At 36.6% G+C, this 14302-nt stretch overlaps 2 protein-coding genes across 3 annotated transcripts in view; both read left to right on the forward strand.

The window, feature by feature from the left end:
* Nucleotides 1-1349: 1349 nt before the first annotated feature.
* LOC149794676 (ATP-dependent RNA helicase SUPV3L1, mitochondrial-like) overlaps nucleotides 1350-14302 on the forward strand; it is an 82248-nt gene continuing 69295 nt past the window's right edge. For both annotated transcript variants that reach the window (XM_089964285.1, XM_089964286.1), the window contains exon 1: nucleotides 1350-1736. In XM_089964285.1, the coding sequence (XP_089820411.1) occupies nucleotides 1481-1736 (256 nt within the window). In that variant the 5' untranslated portion in view covers nucleotides 1350-1480. The remainder of the gene's footprint in view (nucleotides 1737-14302) is intronic.
* On the forward strand, nucleotides 11805-13967 carry LOC149794677 (uncharacterized). The gene is made up of 4 exons (XM_089964284.1): nucleotides 11805-11937; nucleotides 12546-12776; nucleotides 13157-13524; nucleotides 13830-13967. The coding sequence occupies exons 1-3, from the start codon at nucleotides 11859-11861 to the stop codon at nucleotides 13465-13467; spliced, it is 621 nt and encodes a 206-aa protein (XP_089820410.1). The 5' UTR covers nucleotides 11805-11858; the 3' UTR covers nucleotides 13468-13524; nucleotides 13830-13967.

The following is a 14302-nucleotide window of genomic DNA, read 5'->3' on the forward strand; positions in this document are numbered from 1 at the left end:
GTCACACAAGTTGATTTTGTAAGTAGTTACTAATTTTATCCATTTTATTCTAAACCATTGTAACTTAATTTTAGGGGATATGTTTATTTTCCTTTAAATTCTGGGACAATTTCGTCATCTTAGCGTTACTTTTAGTGACATCCATTTTGTCGTTGAGCATTTCCTTGATTATAGCTATTTATAGCATCATTACAATTATGCAAATTTTTGAACACCCCAGCAAGATTTCAGGTCTTGGTAATGCTTTATATATAAATCTCACGCTTGTACTAGTGTATGTATGTCTCTGTCTCTGTTGTGTTTGACCCTCTACCATCATTGTCCCTAGACAATCCCACCATGTTCAATTCCCCTTGACGCTATACAGACCCACCATGTTCAATTTCCATATGTTAAATTCCCCTAGTCCCTAGACAGACCCACACTCTATTCCCATGTTCAATTCCCCTTGTCCCTAGACAAGTCCAAACTATTCCCCATGTTCAATTCCCCTTGACGCTAGAGTGGCCCAGGGTTTTTCTCCATGTTCAATTCCCCTTGACGCTAGAGTTGCCCACGATTCTTCTCCATGTTAAATTTCCCTTGACGCTATATTTGCCCAGGGGGTGTTTTTAATACTAAGTCCCATTGACGCTCTAGTGCCCCACTTCACTACTTACCAACTAAGAGTAGTAGTAGTAGTAGTAGTTGTTGTTGTTGTAGGGTTTAATGCCATTTTTCAGCACTCGATAGACTATACATGGCAGCCAGTATTAATGGTGGAGGAAGAACCCGGGAAATCCCCGGAAAGAACCACCGACCCTCGAGAAGCTACTGGCAAGCTTTCTCACATACCCACATTGGCCGAATCCGAGACTCGAACCCACGCAGACAGAGGTGAGATGGCAGTGATCCGTAACGGAGAGCGCTTTAGACCACTCGACCACTCGGCGCCCCAGTAGTAGTGGTAGTAGTAGTAGTAGTAATTCCATTTTACATTAAATGTATTTTCATATGATACATATTTGGGTGACTTCAACATCTTAATAATAATTACATGAATTGGCAATAATCAACTCCGATTCCAGGACAAATGAAGAAAAACGAACCGAAGTGAACAACATTAAAAGCAAAATATAAATATAAATTCTATTTTTTTAACGACTTTTGTCTTCTACTTGGTGTTACAAATTTTTCTTTTTGTAAAGTTTTATTATTATATTTTAAATAATCGATGGAGAAAAAGTGTTTAAAAAAAATAGACCAAAAACGTTAGGAACAACCTGGTCCAGGTATATTTTTATTCCATTCATAAAATCCGCAACAATGTAATCATGTTGACTTTTATTCACGGTCCCTAGTACCCATAATGCTACATTCAATATGTCTGCGCCCAGTTCCAGCAACGGTTGCGATGTGCAAAAATCTTGCACTTAGAACTTGAAAGCGATATTTATCATAAAAGAAATTTATCAAGTCTAAGAGTACAGATTAAAATGTAATGGCGCGTAATATGTTTCAAAGGTCGCGCGTAATTAATAGAGAAATTCGTCCATTTGTGAATTTTCTCCGCAAGGTCACAGTTCGTCATGGAGCTTCACCTAGGGTAAGCTCATTCAATGTGCAATCGTTCAGGACGAAGTCGGATAACAGCAAAGACATTAACTCGCTTTTCCAACCCATTCCCTTCAGAAAACAAGAGAATAACGCAGATGATATTAATATTGGGGAAGAACTGTCTGGTGAGGTCAAGAAAGGTGAGAAATGCAATGGGGGCAAACACAGGAGTTTGACATTTTGTCCATAAATAGTCAGCAGAATGTTCAGTGAAAAACGTAATACTAGTATCTGCCATGACCAACAAGTTGTTCTCCGCCTATTTTCCGCCTATAATCTGATTTGACTGATGGCAGGGTGTTCTCTGTATGAAGACAGAGTTCGTGCTAGTCCGAATTTCCTATGATCCATCCCACCCCTTTGTAAATATTTTGACATTAGCGTTAGTGTGTGGTGTCAGAGCCAGTTTCGTATCAGAATGTTGGTATTTGCCATCACCTTGCAGTGGCAACATTGGTAGCTGCTTGCTTGCAGGCTTAGCAAACATAAATATTTATAGTCAGTGTCAAATTGATCATATATGCATTCAACAACAATTATTTCAGTAATGGGTGTTGGGTTTCTTAGAATTTGATTATACATACCATTAAATTGCAATTATTCACTTTATTTCGATCCTATCACATCCATATTCCTTTTGAAGGCCATTATTTACATGTCCAGGAAAGTACATATCATAATTACAATATGTGGTCATTATTGGGTGAGATGAACTTAAAAGTGTTATCAAGTTTATCCAGACTGAATGTCACACACTGGGATGTCATAGTAAAAGTTATGCATGTTGATAAACAAATTTATACTACCTTACTTTGTGATCATTAATACTTGGCCACCATTATGATTAGTAAAGATACATACATGATCAATATAATTTTTCCTATACATCAAGTCATGCCTGAGTGAAATTGATAAGAAAATTATTTATATTCTCAGAAATTGTGATTTTAATTTGTTACATCTTTAATCTGCTGACAGACAAGACAAAACTACAGCATTGAAATTTGACTTGGTAATTCTCATTTGCATGGCTAGTCACACTTGTACACAAATCTCTCAGCCTACGTGTCAGTGACATCAGAAGTCCAATAGTCAAATGATGTCAACAATAAATTCCTTTCCAATGCTGTTGTAAAAAAAATACAAAATGTTAAATAAAAGTCACATACTGTTTGTAAAAAAAGAAAAGGACACATAATTTTCAACATATTTATTCAGAGAACAATGACCAGAAACACCACTCCGGTGGCCAGGTGGTTAGAGCATCCACCTCGGATGCGGGAGGTTGCGGGTTTTAAATCCGGCCAAGTCATACCAAAGACTTACAAAAGTGGTACTAACAGCTGCCTCGCTTGGCGCTCAGCATTAAGAGGTTAGTGTTAGGAATGCTCGGCCTAGTTTCAGGATAATGTGACTGGGTATGACATCATGCTACATGTCTGCGGCATGATGCCTCAGTGCTAGACATCACTATAAACTGTCAACTGCAGACATTGGAGCGATATGACTGAAAAATTGTTAAAGCTACATAAAAAATCTAAATCATACACACGCAAACACATGACCAGAAACTTGTCACTGTCAAGCAGCATTACCCCAGTGTGAGGGTAATGCATATTGACCATCCTACATATCAGTCTGTTCCTGTTGATATAGTCATTGCTATATAGTTAATATGCATTGCTCTTACCTTGGGATGATGCTGCTTTCCATGCATGGTTCAACAATTCAAATCCAAGATCAAGATATTCTGGCAGGAATTAATACTGAAAAAATCAGTGTTCTAATAATCCCTGCTTGTAGGCTTCATGACTACAATGAAGTCTTACAAAGATAGACAGAGCATAGCTCTCTGTGGTGGTTGATAGTCCCTCCTTGTAGGCTTCATGACTACAACGAAGTCTTACAAAGATAGACAGAGCATAGCTCTCTGTGGTGGTTGATAGTCCCTGCTTGTAGGCTTCATGACTACAATGAAGTCTTACAAAGATAGACACAGCATAACTCTCTGTGGTGATTGATAGTCCCTCCTTGTAGGCTTCATGACTACAACGAAGTCTTACAAAGATAGACAGAGCATAGCTCTCTGTGGTGGTTGACAGTCCCAGCTTGTAGGCTCCATGACTACAATGAAGTCTTACAAAGACACACAGAGCATAGCTCTCTGTCGTGGTTGACAGTCCCTGCTTGTAGGCTTCATAACTACAATGAAGTCTTACAAAGACAGACAGAGCATAGCTCTCTGTGGTGGTTGACAGTCCCTGCTTGTAGGCTTCGTGACTACAATGAAGTCTTGCAAAGATAGACAGAGCATAGCTCTCTGTGGTGGTTGACAGTTCCTGCTTGTAGGCTTGATGACTACTATGAAATCTTACAAAGATAGACAGAGCATAGCTCTCTGTGGTGGTTGACAGACCCTGCTTGTAAGCTTCGTGACTACAATGATGTCTTACATAGATATAGCATAACTCTCTTTTTAGGATTGACAGTCCCTGCTTGTAGGCTTCATGACTACAGTGAAGTCTTACAAAGATAGACAGAGCATAGCTCTCAGTCGTGGTGGACAGTCCCTGCTTGTGGGCTTCATGACTACAATGAAGTCTTACATAGATAGAGCATAACTCTCTTTTTAGGATTGACAGTCCCTGCTTGTAGGCTTGATGACTACAATGCAATCTTACAAAGATAGACAGAGCATAGCTCTCTGTGGTGGTTGACAGACCCTGCTTGTAAGCTTCATGACTACAATGATGTCTTACATAGATAGAGCATAACTCTCTTTTTAGGATTGACAGTCCCTGCTTGTAGGCTTTTGAGGCTCAGATCTTGGACTCGAATTGGACATTATTCAGTTTCAGTACATTTGACTCTCAGGAACACGACTTTCACTTCTAAAATCTGACAGTTCTGCATCCAGCATGTTTAAGTGGAAATGAAATTATCTACCTTGTGTCTTATAAGCATTAAAAAGACATTGAGTTTGAAAAAAATCTTACAGCCATGGGTTTGAAAAAGATCTTACAGCCATGGGTTTGAAAATAATTAATCTTAAACATCCTTATATTAGAAAAAATCTTCCACCTGTGGGTTTGAAAAAATCTTCCAGCCTTGGGTTTGAAAAAATCTTACAGCCTTGGGTTTGAAAAAATCTTGCAGGCTCTGTTTTACTTTTACATATTATGTTACTTAGGTATTTAGTTACATTCAAAAGTGAGCGGTGTTTATATATTCCCAGTTAAAATAGATTTTAAAATATGCCCACGTCACATACTCTAATTGTAAACATATTGTGTCCGTTGACCCCTTGTATGTTTACAAGATGACCATTATGACAAGCATTCTTCAGGCAAACTTCTAGGCAACAATTTACCATAAAACACAGATAATATCAAATTAAAATTTGTATCAGCAGCCAAATGTGGTAAATAAAAAAACCAGCCTGTCTTTTGAGAAATTTTAAAAATCCACCACAAAAACCATAATCTGGAATCCACAAAAATCTTGATCCCCCACTTCCTTCCTAAGCACACACAATGAAAGAGAAACTCTTTTCTCAGCCAGATTGAATCATTCCATTGTTGTATTACTTCCCAACACACTGGAGGAAAAATTATTAAGTACATTTATTACTAGTTGCTAAGTTAGAGAAGATTGCATCATAGAAGAAAAGGTTACTGTGATGTACAAGATAACTTATGATCTTGTATCCATCAGTATAAAGAAAAACATAACAATGCACCTGGACTACCTTATTTGGAAATTCATGAAAATCTTGTATCCATCAGTATAAAGAAAAACATAACAATGCACCTGGACTACCTTTTTTGGAAATTCATGAAAATCTTGTATCCATGAGTATAAAGAAAAACAACAATGCACCTGGACTACCTTATTTGGAAATTCATGAAAATCTTGTATCCATCAGTATAAAGTAAAACATAACAATGCACCTGGACTACCTTCTTTGGAAATTCATGAAAATCTTGTATCCATGAGTATAAAGAAAAACAACAATGCACCTGGACTACCTTATTTGGAAATTCATGAAAATCTTGTATCCATCAGTATAAAGAAAAACATAACAATGCACCTGGACTACCTTATTTGGAAATTCATGAAAATCTTGTATCCATGAGTATAAAGAAAAACAACAATGCACCAGGACTACCTTATTTGGAAATTCATGAAAATCTTGTATCCATCAGTATAAAGTAAAACATAACAATGCACCTGGACTACCTTATTTGGAAATTCATGAAAACGAATTTCATAGTCTCATCTTTCATCAGTTCTCTTATTTAGTTGCTGAATAATGCAATCAAGAAAAACTTCCATTTTCAGTTATTTCTTTTTTAGAAATTTGTACAATTAATAAACAGTATTCTTTGCAGTCATTGCAACCAAAGACCAAATTTGAAATGTTTATTGTATCATGAGTTTATAAAACTGAATTAGTGCTATAAGTTTGAAACCATGATCTCCCCATCCCACCCACCCACCTCAGATTTTCTTCACCTTCATCAATATGGGATATTCGTTAATACTTTTTATGATGTCTGCTTGTTGCTAAATGAAAAGTATCTTCAAAAGAATGAGTATAACTTGTTTGTGTTGGTCATACATTGGTCAGATGTGTATGTGTGTGTTTGCATATGTGCATATATGCATGTATAAAAGGAGAGGGTAGTAGGTTGTTGTTGTTGTTGTAGGGTTTAACGCCATTTTTCAGCACAAGATAGGCTATACATGGCGGCCAGTATAATTGGTGGAGGAAGAACCCTGGAAAACCCCGGGAAGAACCACCGACCCGCGAGAAGCTACTGGCAGGCTTTCTCACATACCAACGTTAGCCGAGGCTGAGACTCGAACTCACGCAGACAGAGGTGAGATGGCAGTGATCCGTAACGGTGAGTGCTTTAGACCACTCGGCCACTCAGGGCCCCGGTAGGTAGGTAGATCACTAGGTAAGTATGTACGTACATGTACATACAAACGTTTGTGTGTATGTATATATGAGTATATATGTAAATGTGTGTATATAAGTATATATCTGTCTTATGTGTCACTAACCTTTATATACACATAGACATGTCCAACAAATAGAGAACTTGTATACACGTATAATGATTTTTAATTTTTTGGTAAAGGGAGAAAATGAATGAGCAACAGCAGTGTTTTGTGGGCCTTTTTATGTAGCTACACTGTATTGGTGTTAAAACTTTATAACTCTACCAAATCCCTGGTGGGGAACAGACCTCATGTATCATTAGTTAGGGCTACATCATGTATGTCCCCAGTGATGCATGACGTTGTACTTCAAAAATCACATTTTTAAACATGGCATGGTTGCTCATATAAGAGTTTATCCTATGGTGTATGTGAGTTCTTGTTAAAGTGTATGATAGTGTATGTGAGTTCTTGTTAAAGTGTATGATAGTGTATGTGAGTTCTTGTTAAAGTGTATGATAGTGTATGTGAGTTCTTGTTAAAGTGTATGATAGTGTATGTGAGTTCTTGTTAAAGTGTATGATAGTGTATGTGTAATGCATAGTTATATAAGCTTAGTGAAACTTGGACTCAAAAACAGAACTAGTAATAGATACTGAGATTAAAATGTTATCAATGAATTCTTGGGGTACATACAGTTTTTAAAAAAGACATTTTCTGCTGGGTAGAACAAAGAATGCATATATTATATGTCTACAGGAGACACACAGTACAGCTGAGATTGAAAAATTCTAGGAGTCTGAATGGGGTTACCGGTTTTTTTATGTATAGCCAAAAACCTGCCAACAGTGCTGGTGTTGCTATCCTGTTAAAATATATGTTTGAATTTTGCATTAACAGAAGCAGATGTGATGGTCAGGACATTCTTCTAGATTCATCGATTAATGGACTGAGGTTTTCACAAGTGATTCTGTATGGTCATAATGACGATACTGCAGCGGTTTTTTAAGGAATTTGAAGAGGATATTGTAAATTTTGATTAATTCCGCAGTTATTATTTATGGTGACTGGAATGATGTTCAGGACATACAGCTTGACTCTTGTAATATCCGATATGAGAAACACTCCATGGCCCACACAACAGTCTGGGACATCAAGAATCAACTTGGCTTAGTGGATCCATGGAGATCTGTTAATCCTGAGGATAGAATGTTTACCTGGTGACAGGCAGATCCTGAGGATAGAATGTTTACCTGGTGACAGGCAAATCCTGAGGATAGCTTGTTTACCTGGTGACAGGCAAATCCTGAGGATAGAATGTTTACCTGATGACAGGCAAATCCTGTGGTACAAAGTAGACTGGACTATGACTTAATCTTTGAGGATATGTTTTCAAAAAATATAGATGCATCTATTATTCCTGGCTACAAGACAGGCCATTCAGCAATAACACTAAAATTATCAATATTTGCAGTACACATAGGTCAGGGTACTGGAAATTCACTTAAAGCTATTAAAGCAAGATGATTATTTTCATTATGTCAAAAAGATGTATGCTGTATCATTGACAGTAGAAGAATACTATTGTTAAGGCTATAAGAAAAACCCACTTTGGGTGTTGTTGTGGGGTTTAATGCCATTTTGCAGCACACGATAGGCTATACATGGCGGCCAGTATTAATGGTGGAGGAAGAACCCGGGAAAACCCCAGAAAGAACCACCGACCCATGATAAGCTACTGGCAAGCTTTCTCACATACCCACATTGGCTGAATCCGAGACTCGAACCCATGCAGACAGTGGTGAGATGGCAGTCATCCGTAACAGACAGCACTTTAGAACACTCGACCGCACGGGGCCCCCACTTTGGGTGTAATTAACTTGCAGTGATCAGGTTTTTTTTTTTAATTCTTAAAATGATTATAAGATCAGAATGAATTACTTATTATCAAGCTGAGGCAGAACTTGAGAAGCAAATTAAAGGAAAAGTGAGGCTTGAGATACAGACTTGACATACTTTAGTGAATCAAAATATTATGAAAGAACGGAAAAACAAACACACAGATTTAGAAGAAATGAGAAAAACAGGTGGAATGCGTAATGTCAATATCAAAGCAAGGTGTTACAAGTCTGGTGAAAAAAAAATCTAAATATTTCCTTAACCTTGAATAGGGAAAATTACATAAAACAATAAAAGATTTAAGTATGGTAGATGGAATAAGGGTAACAGGGCAAAAAGAGCTATTAAATCACCAGAAAGATTTTTATGAAAAAATATACAAAAGCCAAACAATAATAATTTACAAACTTTTAATCACTTTAAAATCATGATGAAACACCCTCAGATTTTGAAAGATCTCACATGAAGGTAAACTAACTTTTGAGGAATGTGGTTTATGACTGAAAAATATGAAAAATGAAACTAGCCCTTGTTCCGATAGATTTACTCTTGAATTCTACAAATTCTTTTGGAAAGATCTAGGCTTTTTCTTTAGATCTCTAAATGGTGGATATGATATGCAACATTTTTAAGCATTTCAGTCTCGATGAATCATTCCTTGCATTCCAAAGGAAGATAAAGACAGAAAATTCATTAAAAATTTGGAGATATATCTACTTAATGTACACTAGACTGCAAGATTGATTCAGCATCAATTGCTTCATTGGTCAAGAAAGTCCTCCATTTGATTATTAGTAACAGTCAAAAGGGTTTTATAAGGGAGATTCTTTGGCGAAAATACAATAATTTTGTATGACCTGATGCAGAGTCTTGAGAAAAAAAATGAATCTGGTTTTCTCTTACTGTTAGACTTCATAAAAACTTGTAACTCTGTTAAATGGGAATCGTTTAACTTGGAATCTATTTTTCAGCGGTTTACAGTGTTCTGCAATAAGCCAAAAGGTTGTGTCATTAAAAATGGACATTTATCCCAATGTTTACATTTGGAGAGAGGTTGTTGCCAGGGAGACCCTTTAGCACCCTACTTGTTTATAATAAGAACTGAACTTCTTGCAATAGAACTAATAGAAGGAACACAAATATTACAGGCATTTTGTATAATGAAATGGAGTTCAAATTAGAGTTGCTTTTATTTTAATAGATGGTTCACTTTTGTCCTTGATGACAACCATGCAGATTTTAAATGCTTTGGCATCCGGTCTGCCCTGCAATGTTTGTAAATCAAAAGCTATTTTGATTGGAAATAAAGAAAATTCTAATGAAAAATATGTTGCAAAATTGATATTAACTTGTCAGTCAACAATTTTAGATTACTGGGAATAGGTTTCTCTTTAAATTTGGAGGATATGGTTGAACTTAATTATTTGATGAAGTTGAAGGAAGTAAAGAAATTGATTGACTGGTGGAGCAGAAGAAATTTCTTATAACTCCATTTAAGGAAGGTGGATTAGACATGATTCACTTGGACTCATTTATTTGTTATATTTAACTTTCCTGGATTAGGCGCCTTATACTGAACGAATATGGTTTATTGCAAAAACTGGTTTCTGAACTATATTTGGAAATTTGTAAGTTTACTGTTGTTAAAATTAGGAAGAACTTGATTGGAAGAAATCTCTCAAACAATTAAAAATATCTTTTGTTGTACTGTTATTTATGCTTTATCACAATGGAAAATTGAACCATCAGTTATTCAGGAATAACTATAGACAATTTTAAATCACACACAAGCTGGAGAACAAATGATGTACTTATTCATTAGGCCCCAATGCTGCCTGTACGCATATAAGGTTGTAACCTAGTTCTGAGCTCTATAGTGTTAAGGTCATTTAAGATAAAGTAGACAGATGTAGCTCTTTTGGATTGAGATCTAAAGCAGACTGGTCTGACAGATGTAGCTCTTTTGGATTGAGATCTAAAGCAGACTGGTCTGACAGATGTAGCTCTTTTGGATTGAGATCTAAAGCAGACTGGTCTGACAGATGTGGCTCTTTTGGATTGAGATCTAAAGCAGACTGGTCTGACAGATGTAGCTCTTTTGGATTGAGATCTAAAGCAGACTGGTCTGACAGATGTAGCTCTTTTGGATTGAGATCTAAAGCAGACTGGTCTGACAGATGTAGCTCTTTTGGATTGAGATCTAAAGCAGATTGGTCTGACAGATGTAGCTCTTTTGGATTGAGATCTAAAGCAGACTGGTCTGACAGATGTAGCTCTTTTGGATTGAGATCTAAAGCAGACTGGTCTGAACTGCGCATGGAAAGGCAAACCTTCGCAAAAAGTATGATACCTTTGAGGTCTGGGGTAAAAAGTAGGCAAGACACAAAATGATTGGTCCTATAAGCAGAAGAAAAGCTGCTACCATTCTGCACATGAGTAGGTGAAATAAAAAAAGATGTTTCTAACACAATTAGGCATCCAGCTAAACAAAATGGAACTGTATGTATTTGGATGTACCGGTATTCAGAATTAACCTCCACAATGTGTTTCCTACCCCCATTTCAGATGAAAATGACAAAAATCTCTGGGACTGAATTAGTTAAACACCTTTTTGATGCACAAGGCTCTCTGGTACAGTTTGATGAAATAAAACAACACAAACTAATAATTTTATCAGCACTTTGCTCTTATTTAAAAAGTATCAGTGATGTGGAGAAAGAAAAATGTTATTTTGAAAGTGGAAATACTTTCCATGTAATACTCAACAAAACTTAGTGTAAGAGCAAGAAGTAAACTTATTTATAACAGACCTGTTTACCCATCCGTATTTTACCGTATTTGTACGGAATAAGGCCCATCCGTACGGTCCTACGGTCATTGATCTGAAAATACGATTTGAGGTTGCATTTATTTTTTTTATTTTTTTAAATTATTTTTTACGTTTTTTTAAATTCCGGTTCGTTTCGTTGTCTCGTCTCTTTGGTCCGTGTCCGTGTCCGCAATTTGCGCCACATCACTGATTTTAACATTCTCAACATCCGGTTATTTAAACAAAGAAAATGCCGCCGACAAGAAAGTTTCAGCAGGATTCTGATGATGAAAATGCAAAGTCGAAACATAGAAAACAGCATTTTCTTCCAGTTTATCATACTCTGTGGCCATGCCTGAAACCATCGTCCAAAGGAGAACATTTTGTGCTTTGCACTGTTTGCAACGTTGATTTTTCCTGCGCACATGGTGGAAGGAATGACTGTTCACGGCATGTGGAATCCGAAAATCATGCGAAATTGGCATCATTAGTGAAGGGAAATAGAAATATTCTGTCGATGATGAAGGGAAAGGAAGTCAGTGATCAACACATATTTCAAAAGCAAATAACCCGTGCTGAGGCGATTTTATGTGAGATTATCGTAAATATGAATTTGTCATTGAGCACAGCCGACAAGTTAACGGAAGCAATGAAAAATATGTTCCCAGATTCCAGAATTGCACAAGGTACTTAGAAACAATCTCTCTCTCTCTCTCTCTCTCTCTCTCTCTCTCTCTCTCACACACACACACACAAACACAGATGCACACTCTTAATCTTATAACTTCAGATTGACACATTGTCCTTAGACCGATGTGGGTTCTTTTTCCTTTCATATCAGATCCAAACTTGTTTTTTTTAAAAATAGTTTTTTAAAATAAAAATTAAAACGGAAACTAAACAATCACAGTTTAAGGTCAAAGAATCGCCGCCCCCCCCCCCCATACTGCTGTGTTTGCTAGATGCATGAAAGCTGCTAAACTTGTTTAAACATTAAATATTTCCATAAATAGTATTGACTATAAAAAAATCATCAAAATAGGATAGAATTTCATAGATGTAGATACTAAATGCAATGATCTCGGTGTAAATGTTAAATATATTAAAAAATTCAGGTTATGCACGTTATTACAGTTGTATGTATCTTAGCTATACTCTGTCCTTAGTTAATTAGTTTGCAGATATTAGAATAATATCTGAAATGCTTTGGTTTTTTTGGTAAATAATAGGCTTCATAATATAAACTTTCTGCCAGTGGTTTCCATTTTGTAATGTTATTGCTGGCGTTCTTTAGGAATGAGGTGCTGTCGCAACAAAGCAACTGCTGTTATAAAGGAAATGTCAACAATTCAGATGAGTGACCTAACTGCACGCATGATAAAGTTCCCATTCAGCATTGCCACTGATGGAAGCAATGAAGGTGACAAGACACAGTTTCCTCTTGTGGTTCGAACCAAGCAGTCAGAATTAGGACAGGTCAGCTCAGAGCTATTGGCACTACCTGTATGTGAAGGTTCTGCTACTGGTGAGAAATTTTTTAGTTACATGTTTTTAAAACTACTTTTCAGGGAGGAGATGGTGATGCCTTTCAAAGGACACCTGCTCAGATCAGGATTATTGATAATGATAGGTTGTCTTGCTAGTTTCTTTAAATCATTATCTACAAAACTAAAGATTGGACTGAACATTTTGTTACAAGGTATAGGCTTTATGTGCTTCATTTTACAACATTAGTATCTTGTTCCCTTGATATGGTATTTCGTTATTTCTGTTCAAAACAATTTCATCATTCTTCTCTGTATTGATTTTGAGAATATTAAGTGTCAAAATTTCTTTAAAGTTATTTTTCTTTATTATCTTTTCCACCATTTGCATTCTGATTGTTTATGTATATGTCTTTTTCAGGTGAAAAGATCTTTGATCTTGTGCACAAAGAGCTTTTCATCCGTGGGATTCCATGGAAGAATTACATCTCATTTGGATCTGACAATGCCAATGTAATGACTGGGAAGAAGAAAGGAGTTTTATCCTTTGTGGAGAAGGAACAGCCTGAAGTCTTCTTGTCTGCCTGCACCCTTCACCTAGTTCATCTTGCAGCAAAAAGAGGTGCAGAGTGCCTGCCACCAGTTGATGAAGTCCTGGTAGACATCTTTTACTTCTTTAAAAAAAAGTACTGTCCGGCAGTCAAATCTGAAAGAACTTCAGGGACTATATGACGTCGAACAAAAAAAGATGCTCAAGCATGGAAGAACCAGATGGCTGAGCATTGGAAGGTATGACACTGATGGATTACTATTCGCAATAATATTTGTTAGCAAACTGTCATTGAGGTTTTGAATGTAATGAAAGGTTCCGATTTGTTGACTTCCTGATCAGAATCTTTGTAGTTTCATTAGTTATATGCCATCAATTCATTTACACTGTAATAATCATTTCCATGTTTCTTCTACATGTACATTGTTTAAATAGTTAATCTACTATATAGTCAATGCCCTTAATGTCAATTTCTGGTCAGAATAAATTTATAAATATATTGATTTATGCAGTTTCTCAAATTTTTTGCCTTCTTGTTTTTCAGATGCCTTGCAAGACTGCTTGAAAATTGGGATCCATTGAAGCATTTCTTCCATGAAGAACAGAAGAAGAAAAAACCAGGAAAATCTGAAGAGAGGGGCTACTCTGCACAGAAGGTTGATGTTATTTTCCAGTTCGTTCGTTCTCCGACAAACAGGCTGTATTGTTTATTTCTCAGCTATACCATCAAGGCATTTGAAAAAGTCCTTTTGAAATTACAAGCAGAGGACCCCATGATCCATGAGGTGCGGCCATTGCTGTGTAATCTCTTAACTGATCTATACAGCCGTTTTATTAAGCCAGATGCTATTTTGAATCATACTATGGAGGAGGTCCGTTTCAAAGATCGACAGAAACAAAAGGATGATGAAGACCTTTTAATTGGAGGAGAAGCAAGAGATTTCCTGGGCAAAGCAGAAGAAAATCATCTGCGAAAGAGCAGAATAACAGACTTTTATTCCTCGGTGAGGGCTTACT

This window comes from Sinohyriopsis cumingii, chromosome 7, assembly GCF_028554795.1.
Source record: "Sinohyriopsis cumingii isolate HCF-2022 chromosome 7, ASM2855479v2, whole genome shotgun sequence".
Taxonomy (NCBI): domain Eukaryota; kingdom Metazoa; phylum Mollusca; class Bivalvia; order Unionida; family Unionidae; genus Sinohyriopsis; species Sinohyriopsis cumingii.

Coding starts and splice junctions, on each gene's coding strand:
- LOC149794677 (XM_089964284.1), top strand. CDS start 11,859: ATGAATTTGTCATTGAGCACAGCCGACAAGTTAACGGAAGCAATGAAA. Junction 11,938..12,545: donor AGATTCCAGAATTGCACAAG/GTACTTAGAAAC, acceptor GGCGTTCTTTAG/GAATGAGGTGCTGTCGCAAC. Junction 12,777..13,156: donor ATGTGAAGGTTCTGCTACTG/GTGAGAAATTTT, acceptor TGTCTTTTTCAG/GTGAAAAGATCTTTGATCTT.